Here is a 16494-nt window from a genome sequence, read left to right on the forward strand (position 1 = left end):
GGAATAATCAGTTTGGAGTTGTTAGGAACTAAGATTAAGAAACTGACAAGAGAAAAATTAACTGAAACTATACGCTTGTTCCTGCATTTAAAAATAAACTTGATTATTTGTTAATGTTAACAACTGTCTGGACTCCGTGTGTCCTTGTGAGAAACGGGGTGGTGGCAGCGAATAAAGCAATCACAGTGGTGGCACAGGGTCAACAGACCGTCAAACGTCCGGGGGCCCTGTGTGATCGCCACAATGACCTAACACAATTTTATCTTATGGGACGTTTTTGTATGATAGCCTTTTCTGTTTCACAATAATGACAGCTAAGTTGCATTATCCACTATCTTTGTTTTAACACAATTTGCTTTCAGTTACCTGAATCCATTGTCTGTAAGATGGCAAGTGCCTCCATTCTGGCAGGGATTCTGAATACAGGCATTAATAGGAGTACTGCAGTCTCGACCCTAACAACAACAACAAAAAGTCCATGTAAAATGGTTAGTCCTATTTTATCTTTGATGCAGACGCTGATTCTCATCTCCCTTGCCTGCATTTTCTCATTGAGAGACACAAAGGATGCAAACTTCAGAAAGAGATCATCCAGTCCTATTCACTGAAAGCATTTTCCTTAAAGTAGGGTTTTGAGAAGAGAAGAAGAAATAGTCAAGTGGGAATCGAAAATATAGTTATTTTATCACCTAGAGATAGTTGCTTCCTATGTAGTAATGCACTTGTAAAGTATCAAACATAAGCAATAAGAAATGAATATATATGAGACATAAGGCAAGATACATAATGTTTGTAACTTAAACAACATCTCAGCAAAGCAGCATTATGTACTATTGACTTTTATCTTTGTAGCAGAGTTAATTCATTAAAAATACCAAGCAAGTTAGTGTTTATACCATGGGTAGGCAAACTAAGGCCAGGGGCTGGATCCGGCCCAATCACCTTCTAAATCTGGCCCGTGGATGGTCCAGGAATCAGCGTGTTTTTACATGAGCAGAATGTGTGCTTTTATTTAAAATGCATCTCTTGGTTATTTGTGGGGCCTGCCTGGTGTTTTTACATGAGTAGAATGTGTGCTTTGATTTAAAATGCATCTCTGGGTTATTTGTGGGGCATAGGAATTCGTTCATATATATTTTTTCAAAATACAGTACGGCCCCCCACAAGGTCTGAGGGACAGTGGACTGCCCCCCTGCTGAAAAAGTTTGCTGACCCCTGGTTTATACCTAAAAGCAAACTTTCAGTTGACAAACACCTCTGTCAAGCTGCTTTGCTTAGTGGTTACCTAACTATCCTTGTGGAATCAAAGCTTATTAAACTGTTGTCAGATTGGCATGTTTGCCTATGTAATCAAATGTGTCATTTATACACACAAAAGGACACCTGCAACAACCTACACTAAATTAATGAATAAATAAATTTTAAAAGCAAGTCAAGGAGACTGCATTTTGCATACAACACCAGATAAAGCTTAAATTTCTTTGCTCTTCAGATACTTTCAATGTTGTATCTTTAAAGCATAACTTCAAAGGAAGATAAAAGGCTGATTATATCTTAGCTAGAAATGTTTTATCTGATTTCTCCAGCATTAAGCAGTGTTAAACTTTGCACCAAGAACAGAGAACTTTCCCCAGTTCAAGGGCCACCTTCCGGTGGCTACATCTCAATGATAGGCACAGCCAGAGGCAAAATGAAGTGAGTAGTGAAGATACAGTAGTTTAGATTCTGCACACACTAACACACTTTTCTCGGTCCTCCATGCAAATAAGTGATAAATATTATCAAAGGACACATTCCAGCTAGGCAAAAACACTTAAGGTGGGGTAGAAAGCAGGGCTGGTGAGGTTGTGTGGCTTGGGAAGACACCCAAGAGTCAGATAGAGAGGCCTGGAAGGCACATCCAGCCCCAGCCCCAGCCCCTGGGTGTGATGTTCCCCACCCTTGTTATACACATGGCTTGACAGTACTATACATAAATATATAGATTTTGCTTCACTAATGCTTATTGGCATAAAATGATGGGAGGAAACTGACATCATACTAAGGTAATTGTTCTATCAGGGCAAGCATTTCATCCAGTTTATGCTGCCACATTTTCACACATTTCATCACCAATCTACTGAGGACAAAAAGCGGGCTTGGATTTGATAAGATCTTTCTTGCTAAAGATAACATTCTGAAACCTTTGCTGGGCAAATGCAAGAATGTGACAGAGTGCATCAGGGAAATTGAGTTCATTGTTAAATGGCTGCATTGCTTATAAGAGCAGCAGTGCTTTGAATCTGATGTTTTGGGAATGTGCTTTGTATGCAATTTCAACCACCTAAGAAAGGTGTGGAGCTAGAGTACATCTCACAAGGGAGACACGAGAGCTCTCACAGGATTTCTCTGTCTCACCCATAATTGGGAGTAGTTCCCCTTGAGCTATGAATTTCTTACAAGCAAACAAATTCAGTTACAGATATAAAGAAAGCATAAAGTCATTGATTGGCATCTTGACTCTCCCAAAGATGAAGTATAAGTTGTAATAATAAATAATACCTGGGGATCTTACAATAGCCACTTGTTGCCCAGTGGCTGCATTGCTAACCTTAGAAAGAAGAAGTGGTACAATCAGCATTCTACACCACTACTTGACATGACTGACATAATTCAAATGCATCTGACTTCCTGTTTGAACACAACTATATCCATTTTACTTTAAATTTCTCTCAATACTACAGCATAAATGGTTTTTATTAGTTTCCAAAACATATCAATATTTTGGTAAATATGAAAATGGCCTCATAGAGGTATTTTTGAACCCCCCTTTCATAAACAACCCTCTTATACAATCTGAAAAGCCACTCCTGAAAACCAGATTAAGTTCAAGAATGGCCTCTGACACAAGGAGCTGAAATTGAAGAAAAGTAAATAGGGAAAAACTTAGTGAGGGTACAGAATAACATGGACATGCCAAAGGGGCTCTTTGGACACCCCCTCCCCGAGATGTGTTTGAATGGATGACCATGTCTGTGTGGCACTTTAGATGCACAAAGTGTTTTAGAGTAGATGGAGAAGGGTATCAAACTTCAGAAGAGATTAAGCACACATCTTGCATACATAAATGTCCTAGGGTCAATTTCTTGGCATCTCTAAATCTCAAGCGGCGGGGCTGGGAAAAACCCATGCCTAAGGTCTTGATGGGGCTGGGAAAAACCCGTGCCTAAGGTCTAGATGGACCAATTGTCTGTTCCAGTACAATGCAGCTTCGTATGTTTACAATCTTTGCAAGTCCTCAGCACAGCCAAGGACTTTGGGACTTCAACGCATCCAACCCCTATCAAGTCTAAGCAGAGTTTTATTCTGGTTTCCCACTCATTTACACAGTAGAAAGAGTTAAAAAGTTGTATTACACCAACTTTATGATCCATTGCTTACGGAAGTTCATTCAATTAATATTGATCTACTTTTTGGGAGTGCTTCTTTTATGTCTGGTGAGGCACTACAGTGCTCATCAAGAAATATAAATGTCCATGTAGATAGCCTCTAAGTTGGCCTTCCACCAACCCAGTGACTTCCAGATGTTTTGGACTCCAACTCCCGTCAGCTCCAGCCAGCATGGCCAATGGTGAGGCATGATCAGAGTTAAAGTTCAAAGCTTCTGGGTGGCACCAGACTGGGGATAGCTACCCTAATTTAGCTACAATTGGTCCCCAAGTTCCATGTCTAAGACTTTATCCAATGAATTCTACTCATTTAATTCAACACTCCAGCTTCATTTGTGACTACTTTCATCTGAAGCAACACATGCAGCTGAAGACTTGCTACATCTTCTGTGTTCCAGATAAGGAAATACTTTTTGAGTTGCCTGACTGAATAATCAATTAAACTCTTTCAGCTCTCTTGGACAACCATGCTTGGATTAGGGGTCCTGCCATCTAACTGATGTAGCAACGCACTCCTCCACACAAGATTTTCTTCACATCGACATCAAACAAGGAATAACAAATGCTGAAAGGGCAGACACAATACAATTTATCAAGGTAAAGGAAATAGCTTCCAGATGGACAGACGTGTTTGGTGCTGGTTGGTGAGAAGGAAGCAAGGTATTGTTACTGAATTAGCATGACACTCTAGAAGAACAGCTTGGTACAAAAAGAATTATCTTTTCATATGGTTCACATTTGAATTTGTCAAATGTCACTCCTGTAAAAAAATATGTGGCAACAATGTAGGGGTTTTCTTGAGGGTTGTAGAAGGGCTTCTACTCTCTTTCTCCCATGTCTCTGGTACTAGTTGCTCTTTTACTCCATACTATCTGAATACGGCCCATACAGATGCAACAGTATTTTTAGATTAGTATGTACACAAACATAATGTCTTCAAAATCTCAAGACGGTATGAAATGGAAAAGTTATGAAATGTGTTAACATTACTCGACATCTGGACAGCAGTTTCCCCAGCTGGGCACTATAGCATTTAAAAGGGAGCCCAGGAAATGTCATTTCTTCCTTGAAACATCTTTGCACTCATCCCAAAAAATCAGGTGCTCCAAATTCACATCCCATACTAATTTCTGCCACCTATGCATCACTTGCAGAGGTTGTTCATCATAAACACCATCCCCACTGCTGCACTGCATTATTTAAGTAGTCAAAAGGCAAATTAAATTTCCACTGAGAGGTGTGGCCCAGCTGTTATCATACCTTGTAGCCGAACGGGCAAGTACATCGATAAAAATCCAGTGGGTCATTGCTGCAAGTCCCATTATTTTTGCATGGATTGGATAGGCAAGGGTTACACTTGGATACAATACTGATATCAACAACTCCTAAAAAGAAACAAAAGCACAACTGAAAAATGTGTGTGTACAGTTTATGTAATGAACATTGATTTTTATTGACATAATTTTTTACAGTAAGGAAGAAAAGGCAAAGGACAGTAGAGAAGGGCCTGTTCTTACGGATGAGCTGGATCTTTAACACCAACCTCTTTAACAATAGTGGGTGGTCCAGTCTGTAGGGTAGAAAAATGGACCACCAGATAAGGGAGGGAACTCCTTAGGTGTGTTGATAATTATTAGTTTAAATACTATTAAAAGGTAGTGATGGTGAAACCAAAAATTGAAAGACCAAAACTTGTATGTGTTTTGTCCTCTTTGCTGCTACCATGGAACTCTCCTAGCATAATAGCAATGCAGAGGTACAAGCTTTCAGTGGGCCTGATGTCTCTTACACTGATAGGAAGTATTTGGTTTTCTACTTGCTTCCCTTCAGCCCAGAGCTTATAGTTTAGGGAAATTAGACTTGGAAGCTGCCACAACAGAAACTTATCTCCTGATCTGAAATCTAAGATCCTTTAAGGTGTTTAGAGTTCTGCCCCTTCAGCTCAATGTGGGTTACCACAACTGCAATCAAATATATTGCTTATTTAGAGATCTGAGCCACCACTCTCGAAATGGAATATAGATTACTGTATGCCTTTCTCTGCATCATAGGAAGAGTAAGAGACCTTCTATGGTTCTTACAGCTTAGCAATAGTATGGCAGCAAAGTAAGATGGGCAGAAAAGCTACAAGGGTGTATAGCATATCTTGTTATTAAGCCTGACATTTATTTTTCAGTTTTTCAATTTTGAAGCAAAATAGTTGAATGTCATGTTTTCTATTTACAGATAGCAAGTGGTTCCCTTTCAGCTTGAAATCTTTTTGTTTCTTTAACTCCCCATGGTAGTTGAAAAAGGCTACAAATGTAAGCAGTAATTAAAAGCATAAAAATACATTAAAACAAACACACACAGAGACCTCACACATTTTTCCACATATAGAAGGAAGCCTCATAGTTTATTACATAGAGAACTGTGCAATTATGAAAATACATGTGACACTTTTATCTTAGCAAACTGTTTGAAAGGCAGGAAACTTCTTCACTGAATGCAATTACAATCTATTGTGTCTATCTGCAAAAGTGATAGCTATGGAGGCAGCCTATAGCTATGCATGTTTGCCAATATGGAAACAAGAGGATTTCTGAGGGGCTCAGGAGCTTTACATTAATGAGTAACGAAAATGCCGGTAATATCTTTGTCATACACTGCTAAACAATAATGAGTGATAACACTGGTCAACAATGAATTTGTTGTCTGTGTTTTTTCAGCTGATTTAGGACGAATCTGATGCACTGAATCCCAAAATCACATTGGTTTTGCTCAATCAGGTCAAGTTTTTGAGCTATGGCCACATGTCTTTTTTACGTTTTTGTTCACATGTACACTTGTGTGGAGCATTTTAGAAGAAGTTGGTGGGGGTAAAATGCCTTGTCAAATAATTGTTTTGATTGGAAATGATTATTTTAATGACAAGAAGTATTCAGGTCCGATAGTTCTGGGTGATTATGTCGAAAAGGGATCAGTTTGAAGTCATAAAACCTCGAAATCTTCCATAAATTGGTACAGCAAAGCATAAAGTTGGGGGATCAAAACTAAGTTAATGGGGCAGCCGCCCCATGAAGTATCCTGATCTTCAATCAGCACGTCGTCCTGTAGCTCATTGTGATGAAATTCCAGTGCCTGTCTTCGGAGAACTTCCTGACATTAGTGACGAAGATGCCTCCAGTGTTGAAGGACATGAAGAAGAAGAAGTGGTTCTTGAAGATGATGCTCCACATCCATTTTCCCAAAAGGAGTTGAATGATCTAGTTTGCGACCTCAGCTTGTCAAAGGACTCTGCCGAACTGTTGGCATCCAGATTGAAGGAAAAAAACCTCCTCTCTGACAGTGCTCGCATCAGCTTCTTCCGCAACAGGCATCAAGAGTACCTCCGTTTTTTCTCGGAAGAGAAGGACTTGGTGTACTGTGCAGATATTGCGCAGCTTCTGCTCAAGCTTGGAGTGCCACAGTACGAACCCAAAGATTGGAGACTGTTCATTGACAGCAGCAAGTGATCACTGAAATGTGTTCTGCTACACAACGGCAACCAGTTTGCCTCTATACCCCTGGCTCACTCGAGTACACTGAAGGAGAACTATGAAGCGGTGAAGTATGTGCTGGAGAAAATTGGTTATGATCAGCATAAGTGGTTTATTTGTGTTGACCTGAAGATGGTGAACTTTTTGTTGGGACAACAGTCTGGCTTCACCAAGTACCCATGTTTTCTGTGCATGTGGGATAGTAGGGACCGTGCTCAGCATTACACAAAGAAGGACTGGCCTGTGCGGGAGGAAATGGTGCCTTGCAAAGAAAGGAACGTCATCAACAACCCTCTGGTGGACAGAGAAAGAATACTCTTCCCACCGCTGCACATCAAGCTTGGCTTAATCAAGCAGTTCACCAAGGCTCTGGACAAGGATGGTGACTGCTTCATTTACTTGTGCCAGGCTTTTCCAGGATTGACCATGGAGAAGTTGAAAGCTGGCATCTTTGACGGTCCTCAGATCTGTCAACTCATCAGAGATCCAGAGTTCGGAAACTCAATGAATGAAGTGGAACTGGAAGCGTGGAAGGCATTTGTTCTGGTAGTGAAGAACTTTCTTGGCAACAATAAGGCCAGAAACTACGCAGAACTTACTACGCAGAACTTGTCAACAACATGCTGACTGGGCTGCAACATGACCGTCAAGATGCGCTACCTATTTTCACATATGGACCAGTTTCCTGAGAACCTGGGTTCAATGAGTGACGAGCAGGGGGAGAGATTCCATCAGGACATGAAAGAGATGGAGACCAGGTATCAGGGTCGCTGGGACGCAGTCATGATGGCTGACTACTGTTGGACTCTGAAGAGAGACCTCCGTGCTGCTGAGCATTCCAGCAGTTCCAAGAAACAGAAGTTCAAGCCCTGAAGTTTGAAAAATGGTGAAGCAACATGCAATTTACGGGTACTTACCTTTATCAATGCCCACCATTCAGTTTACATAAAACCTGACCTGATGGAGAGAAACGGATGCCATTTCCTGATTCAGCAGTGCAAAAATACCCTAAATCAGTTGTAGAAATCTAGACAACATTCAAAAAGTAAAAAATTGTTGCCCAGTGTAATTTATTTTGCATTAAAATGTTTAATCAGTAAAATTTAGAAAGCAAAAACTTTGTGAAATCCTTCTCATGAGAGATGAAAATGTTTAACCAAAGTCAAACGTTTGCAGTCAAATTCTTTGTGTTAAAACATGGTGAAGAAGTTTTATCTAGAAGGGATTTTTTTTTGCCATTTTCCTTGGGCATTTAAACGAAAGACAATACAGGTAACTCACACTTATACGTAATTAACTTAGTGACTGCAGCTTTGTGTGGTGTGGGGAAAAGAAATAAATAGATGAAGAGTAGTTGAAACCCACTCTCAATTTATTTATTCTTTCCAGCCATACTACACAGACTTTCAGAAAGTGGTGTGAGGGGTCATCGGCATCCTAGAGCCTTCATCCTACCTTCCCAAAGCCGGGTAAGGCAGCTTCCTATGATGTAGTAAGAAGCCCGGTATATAACAGAGCACACTGCACATTAAGGACTTGTACCTACCTTTGCATTGAAAGTGGTGGGTTGGCGTTGTAAGCAACAGCCTGTCTGTCATGTCATCTGGACTGCTGCATCGTGCGATTCCTGGCTCTTTGTAGCCTGCCTTCACCCATTCAGAAAGCCAGCGCAGGTTGCAGTCACAATGTAAAGGGTTGGTACCAAGTGCCCTAAGGTGGGTTAAAATACAGGCGCATATATAACCAATAGTTGTTCAGAGAATCCCTAAAACTCTTTGTCTCATTTTATCAAAATATTTAAACAATAAAACATTTTATGGACATGTGATTAAAATGAAACTTTCTGATGATCAGCCATTAATCTGTGCCCCTGATGCTGCCTCTTGATATGTTATTTGGCCAGTTTCAGCATCAAAGCATCAATTCTCTTTCTTCCACCGTTCCTCATGTATACTACTGCTCAACACAAATTCCCATCTTTCTGCTGTGGTAGAGACTGAATAACTAATAATATCCTAAACGTAGCAGGCATCATCCTTGAGAATTAACAGCTCACACTTGGGGATCAGAAGTAAGGAGATAAAGTTTTCCGTTCAGGTGATACTCAACCTAGCCTGCCTTAAAGGGAGCCTTAACCACATTCAGTTTGATAGAAAGAAGCCCACCATACTCAGAGTCACTGCTAATTTGAATGCAGATGAAGCAGAACCATGTCCATCCACAGCAAGTGGGGGAATCATAAAACCTCCCTCCCTAACTCTGGATTAGGAACCCATTATGGTTTGGGAAAAGTAAGACCTTGGTGTTATTCAGGAAAGAGAGGTGGCAATTAACTCTTTCACTGCATGGTCTAATCATGAATATCTCTCAGAGGATCTGAAGATACTGACTAAGTCCCAGAAGCACAGGACCGTAGGGGGAGAAAACATGTTCATTCTTCACAAGATATCTCTATTTTGTTTCTCACTGCTCCTCACCATCCCACTACCTGGTCAGTCAACTCATCCTGTAAAGCACAATGGCTTTCATCTCTCTGTAGGGGACATATTGGCCTTAACCAATACTTTACAATACTTTTCTATGCCTTCTACCCAAAAATTCATTGTAAGACCACTTAAGATTTTACTTTATTGAAACTCTGAATTTATCAGTAAATAAACTATTGCAGTTCAAGTGGAATATTTTGGGAGAACGATCTAAAGGCTAAGGGGTATGATCCCAGTGGCATTACGCTGGTTCTAACCAAGTTTTTACTCCACAGGAGTGCTTAGCTATGGTTCCTGCAGAGGAAAAACATTATGATGGGTTCATCCCCTAGAGAGAAAGTTAAGAAATTATTTACACATACAAAAGTGATCAAAAATTAAGTCTACATGTATACTTTTTCCATTGGAGATAACAAAAATAATTTCTTAAAATGGAGTTCATGCTCAAAAAATGTTTTTTTGGGGAAAGCGGATGGAATACTGACAGATGAAATTCCACTAATGTTGTTAATGTAATTCCAGAGACATGACTGATTAAACAATTCTGCCCTAGACAAATTCATGCTGAGAGTTCATGAGTTGAACTACCGGCAGGGGTTCATCCATCAACATTAAGTAAATGGAACAGCAATCTTTCCTGAAAGGGGCCAAATGTACCCCATTTATAAATTCTCATGTAAGAAAAATAATTTGGCATACTATATATGAGCTGTTGAACAAGCATGTATCTGGAGTTCCACAAACATACACTTATGAATTGCCCAAATGCTCAGGAAGATCTTGAGATGGAGAATGAGATCAAAGATACATCTAAAGGAAGAAGAGCTGTAGTAAGGGGTGCCTTAAGATACTGTAAATGTGTGTTCCAGTCAAGAAAAAGAGGTAACATTTCTAAATGACTCCCCCAGAACAATACCTTTAAAGTCCTAAATGGCTTCGGCCCTGTATAGCCAAATGAGCATCTCCTCTCACAGACCCTGAAGTCCAGCTCTGAGGCCTTTTGGCAGTTCCGTCATTGTAACAAGTGAAGTTACAGAGAACCAGGCAGAGGGCCTTCTCGGTAGTGGCGCCCACCCTTTGGAAAGCTCTCATCAGATGTCAATTATACGAGTTTCTGTAGACATCTGAAGGCAGCCCTGTATAGCAAAGCTTTTAATGTCTGATGTTTTACTGTGTTCAGTTGGCTTTTACTGACCAGGGAATAGGTGGGATAAGGGTAGTTAGAATGACAATAAAATGTTTTTTTATTTAATATATTGTGAGCTGCCCAAAGCATTTTGGATAAGGTGGGTTTCAAATCAAACCAAACAATAATAAAAATTTGCAATGTACATGCTTTACATTTGGCTGCCTACAATTATGATCTGGTAGATTCAAATGCTTCTAATCATTTCAAAAGGCAAGTGCAGTTTTCCAAGTTGGACAATTCAGCATGAGGCCATAATATTTACAGTTAAAATACATTATAACAAACCCAAACATATTTATGATAGGAGCCTATGTGTGGTAATATATACTCTTACTAATAAAACATGGTTCTGCTAAACTAAAATAATGAAATGACCTTGAATATATTATTCCAAAATAAGGCTTTCAAGCTTTACACTCATTATTTGCATTAGAGGTTGGATGAAGGAGCTAATTAAGAGCTGATATTACAGAAACCTCCTAAATACTGCATTAAAAAGTCTATTCCAAAGACCCAAACCCTATGACCATGGTAGTGATTCCGATGATCTAATTTACTTGAGCCAGAAATTTTAGAACAATGTAAATTTGCCTACGCTATCAGTTTAGACAAATTCATCCCTTTCATATTCTGCTGACATTTTGGCATTAAAATCTTGCATCAAAAATGTGCACAGTATTTTAAAGTATTAAAAACTTGGTGAAAATTTCGTTTAGCCTCAGTCACTGCTTAATGTTTCAAATGTAGCTAGTTTTCAGATTTGCTCTGAAGGTGAAATTTGCTCAGCGCTGGTAAGAATAAATGCAACTGCAATGTGAAATAGCTGTACAAATCCTACTTAGCAAAATGATTTGTACAGTGTCACTAGTCTATTGAGGGTAACAGTACTTACAGATGGGAAAGTGACACAAGATCATTAAAAGACCCTTCAGGAACGCTGGAAATATCATTGCCATGAAGAGTCCTAGGAGAGACGGGAATAATACAATGTTAGAACGCAGCTCGACCAAATATTATGTTAAGAAGTGCAGGTGTTTTTAACCACTTTTCGAGGCATATTCAATACATAACTTAGGAAACAACATATTTTGCTGCCTTCACAAATTAAAGATAAGGTGGTTTGAGGAAGATGCTTTTTTATTTAAACCAAGGGAAAAATCACTCATAGAATGTAAACTCTTTCATCAAGCCTTGTATAAGAGGGCAAAGGGATACAATTTCATATAACAGTGAATACTAAAGGAGGAGTTATGGGGCAAACTATAAACATGTACTTTCAGAAAGGAAGTTAAGGTCTGTGGTGACATCCACCCATTCAATAATATAAAAATATCTGAGATTTTGTCCAACTGGGGAATTATTTCAAGACCTTTGTATCATCAGGAAAAATTACCATTTCTAATTTAAAATCAACAAATCTGTTGCAGGTACAATATGGACAATTGGCTTGTAAAACCAATTGTCAATATTATATCAAACCAAGATACAGGATATCACAGACTGTCTCTCTGCACCTTCCATTCTGCAGCACAAATTTCAACTGTTAGGTGCAACAGCAATTAATCATTTGCATCTACCAAACTTAGAGTTAACTGGGATAACCACTTAACTCAGGATCTGAAACTGTCTTGAAACGTGGTTAAGTGTGAACACATTAGCTTTAACCACATGATCCTGTGACATGATCTCTGTGCTGATTCACAGAATTTACATACATTTGTTTTTTTGGCTTTCTCTTGCGGACTGTTTTAAGCAGATATTAGTTTAACATTTTGGACTTTATTCTTAACAAGAAGAGCAAGAGATAAATATATTATCCTGCGATTCTGTGCTTCTGTTTTGAACTGTGGGCCATTCTGTCAGGAGTAAAGAGCTGTAGCAAATGTAGTCCATTATTAATACCATTTTAACACAATCAATATTATAATTATTGGCACACTCTAGCTCAATAATGTTTGAAACAGGCACTGTACTGTGAGAGTATTCCAAACAGTTCAAACAAATACAACAATTACTGCATTGCATTATACGTGGGGCTGCCTCTGAAGATGGTTTGGAAACTTCAGCTAGTGCAAAATTCAACAGCCAAGTTGCTCTCTTGGGTAAGACGGTTTAAGCATATAAAACCAGTCCTGGCCTGATTGCACTGGCTGCCAATTAGTTTCTGGGCCCAATTCAAATAGCTGGTTTTGATCCCATAAAGCTTAAATGGCTCGGGCTTAGTTGAATCTATTCCAGCTTGATCACACAGCGCAAAATCCACATTACATGTGGATGTGTCCAAAGTGTACACACAATAAGGAGATACATTGTACACACAATAAGGAGATTGTACCTGCATAACAAGTCTTATCTAACATCTCTTTGTACACTCACACTATTAAGTTTTTTTTAGAAATTTAAGCATACTCCTAAAAAACCAACATATGAAGATGTGTTAAGAGGAACCCAGCCTCTGAGCTACAGGACAAGGCTCCCACTGCAATACCTATAACTAAATTTAGAATTAGGCATGTATTTTGATTGATAAGATAGTTTCCCTTTCTAATATTGATAGAGCAAATTTCTGGCAAACAAAACAATTAGGAAAGGAGTGGCTCCTGCTTGAAAGGGACTCTTTACCTGCACATCAAACCCAGACAGACAATGAGCTATGTATCCTTTCTAGAAAGAAACCTGGAAATGCTTTTGCTGATTATTTCTCACTGAGGTTCTCTTGGGAATCCTGATAATAAATAAATGACACTAACAGATTGCACACTGTCGCTCAGAAGCACTTCCCCGCCCCCAGGAGAATTGATTTTTAATAACAATGTAGATGACATGTGGCGAGGGTTTTTGCTGACACCAGAGTTTTGTAGACTATAATAAATCAAATCAATCTGGAGGCTTCCAAATGCACAGAACTCAGAAAGAGAGACACTCATTCATGCGTCATTTCACTTTTGCCCAGATATGGAAGAGCTCCCACCCTTTTTCTCACTCCTATTTTTCTTAGAGCAAAAGCCTCTTCCCACCCCTGTTTCTCTTAGAGCAAATGCCTGTTCCAAGATATGATGAAGCAAGTCTTCTAAGCAAGCCAGTATCTGCATTTCTCAAATGACGAGAAAAAGAGTCACCAGCTAATCTACAAAAATTCACTGTGTGTGAAGTTTGTCCTCAGCAAAACAGACTACCATATTGCCTCATCAGCAGGCAGATTACTGGTTTCATCCTGCTGTACACAATCTTCAACTGACCTGCAACTCACCCTTGTCTCCTTTCACACGTCCCCAACAATGCCTATGAATATCTCAGAGTGGCACATTGCCTGGTGCGCCAGAAAGAAGGAGAAAGGAAGCTTTTAGAAACATGTAGGAAGTGCATCCCATGTGCTTCTGGAAGTTTATGCTCCATTCATTACTTGGCAGTGATGAACCTCCTTGCAGAAAATAAGAGCAGCTATTGCAAATATGAATGATCTGTTTCCTATAGTCCCTTCTCTATTCCTAGAAAAGGCGCATACAGAACTGTACTGGACCCAGCCAAGAAGGGAAAGAGAAACTTATAGGTTCAAAATCCTTGCACCTGATCCTAGACTGGTCTTCTGGCAATGCTAGATATCAGCCATACTGCATAAGAACATGTATATTTTAATACAGGGATTGGGGACCTGTGGCTATTCAGATGTTGCCAGACCTCAGCTCTCATTATCCCTGAGCATTGGGCCAGTCTGCATTTCTAGTATCTTGAAAATTAATAATCATCTTAAAGCTCAAAAGGATCTCGCTCTCTACACAAAAGTCCAACATCCCCCTTGAACAGTGGTTACAGGCTATTTTACATCTCAGTGGAAGTACATTGGAACTAATTGTCTGGAAATGAGCGTGATGTGGTGACTCAAGTGAAAGCCATCTGCTCGTTAAAAATCTTGCTGTTACCTGCAGCCTCTTAAACTATAACCCAGCCACAGTGAACAAGCAATACTTACAACACCCTGAGAGACTTAAGCCCGTTGAACGCATGGACTGGGATACACTTCAGCTTATTGTAGCTCAGGATCCTGGGATAATAAAAGAACACAGGTTGCATTACTTCGTCATTGATTCACTGAAGCAAAAGCAGAACAGAAATCAGAATTCATTAACTTAGAAACATTAAATGCTTAGTTAATGCAACTGATCTCACACTGAACAGCAATTACAGTGCATACCAGAACTACTAAGTACTTACAGTGTTGATAGCTGTGTCATATTACTGAAGGTGTAATTGGCCAGCATGCTGATGCTGTTGTTGCTTAAGTCACTGAAGAAAAATACACAAAATAAAGGTCATTGATGCAATGAAAATAAGTCTTTTCTTAAAGTTAGGTCAAAGTTCAAGTTATTTCAAAGCAAATAAATCAACAAGGACCAATTATCTAAGAATGTAATGCTGTAAGAAAACCAAACCAAATACTGTAAAAAGTAGAAAATTTTATTATTGAAATTTCAAACAAAGTTACGCTGGCAACTCCTCCATGTGCTTGGTGCAGAGATTGCCAACCTTTTTTGACCAGTGAGAATGCTTTGAATTTAGAGCAAGTGCTGTGGGGGCACCAATCATAAAGTCGCTGCTATTGAGGTTGTAATGGGGAGTGTGGCATAACACAAAATTAGAGACCCCTGACAAATTTATGTTTATCTTGGGAAGTCAGCCTACTATGGGGAGTACTACTGGTCTTGAGTGTGGAGATCATACAATATTGATTTTACATGCACATACCAATACTTCTGCTGCCTAATAGCAACAGGGAGCATTCCTTAGTACCTGGAAAAATATACAAGGTAGCCACATAAGTTTCTAAGATGCCTAGAGAGTGACTTTATTTTTAAATGGAAGTCCCGAGCAACTGCCCAGGGGCACTAGTGAAAGCCATGATGGATGCCATGCTGCTCACAAGGTATTTCTGCTGTGAACCGTCCTGAGATCTTCAGATCAAGGGCAGTATAGAAATTTAATAAATAATGTTTGGCAACTCCTGGTACCATAAGTCGTTATGGTAATATATTGCTGTACAGGAACACATAAGATGCCCCAGCATGATAGAAAGGCACTGCTCAATGGTACGCAGCACCGGCACCATTTTTTCCTAGGAAAAAAGCACTGGAAAGGAAGGGCTGGCTCCAAATTCTGAGATACTTACATTAGTGTCAAGTGTCTGAACAGGGAGAGTTCCTTTGGCACAGCAGGTAAATGGTTTCCTTCCAGATATCTGAAGCAATATATATTGAAAATAGTTATAGGCTACATCTGCAAATGTCCAACCAGAAACCATCATAATTGTGAGTTTATGTTAAATACTTTAAGCAGGTTTAATTGCAAATGATGGTGGTGAATTCCCAACTACACCAAAATATGTTTCCAGCCAGTTCAACAGGGTCAGAATGTGTATACTGATACAAATATGCACCCAGTTGCACGATTTCAACCACTGCTTATCCAAAAGCCTATTTCTGCATAGTGATAGCCATCAGCGAATCAGATGTCTATGTCAGTGTATGTGAAAGCAAAGCTAAAATTCTATTGTTATATTGCAGTGAGGCGGGGGGGGGGGCTTTTATCTATATAAGACCATTTGGGTTCTTTTAAAACTTCTTCTTCCAGGGTCTTTCTGGAACATGTCAAGTTAAATCAGTTTTGTACTACCTCTGCCAAACACACATTATTTGTTTTGACAGCACCAATTTGCAGTTTGTGTCCTATGGACCCCTTCAAAATCCTGGCTGGTAATAAAGATATAATGTGACATCAAAACTAGTCTAGTTTAACATAAAAATTAGGTTTTTTTAAAGCAATGTAAAAAAAACATCTATTGGGATGCACCAGACTCCACAATGTTAACTTTATTTTTT

The 16494-nt window shown here is 39.4% G+C and overlaps 1 protein-coding gene across 2 annotated transcripts in view; it reads right to left on the reverse strand.

Annotated features, from left to right (window-relative positions):
* Positions 1-16494, reverse strand: part of SLIT3 (slit guidance ligand 3) — a 415965-nt gene that overhangs the window by 61976 nt on the left and 337495 nt on the right. For both annotated transcript variants that reach the window (XM_080995211.1, XM_080995210.1), the window contains exons 21-27: positions 15786-15854; positions 14834-14905; positions 14592-14663; positions 11514-11585; positions 8493-8656; positions 4689-4813; positions 367-455 (exon numbers count right to left, since the gene is read on the reverse strand). In XM_080995211.1, coding sequence (XP_080851337.1) covers positions 367-455; positions 4689-4813; positions 8493-8656; positions 11514-11585; positions 14592-14663; positions 14834-14905; positions 15786-15854 — 663 coding nt within the window. The remainder of the gene's footprint in view (positions 1-366; positions 456-4688; positions 4814-8492; positions 8657-11513; positions 11586-14591; positions 14664-14833; positions 14906-15785; positions 15855-16494) is intronic.

The sequence above is a fragment of the Podarcis pityusensis genome (genome assembly GCF_964106645.2).
Source record: "Podarcis pityusensis genome assembly, chromosome: 2".
Lineage (NCBI taxonomy): Eukaryota > Metazoa > Chordata > Lepidosauria > Squamata > Lacertidae > Podarcis > Podarcis pityusensis.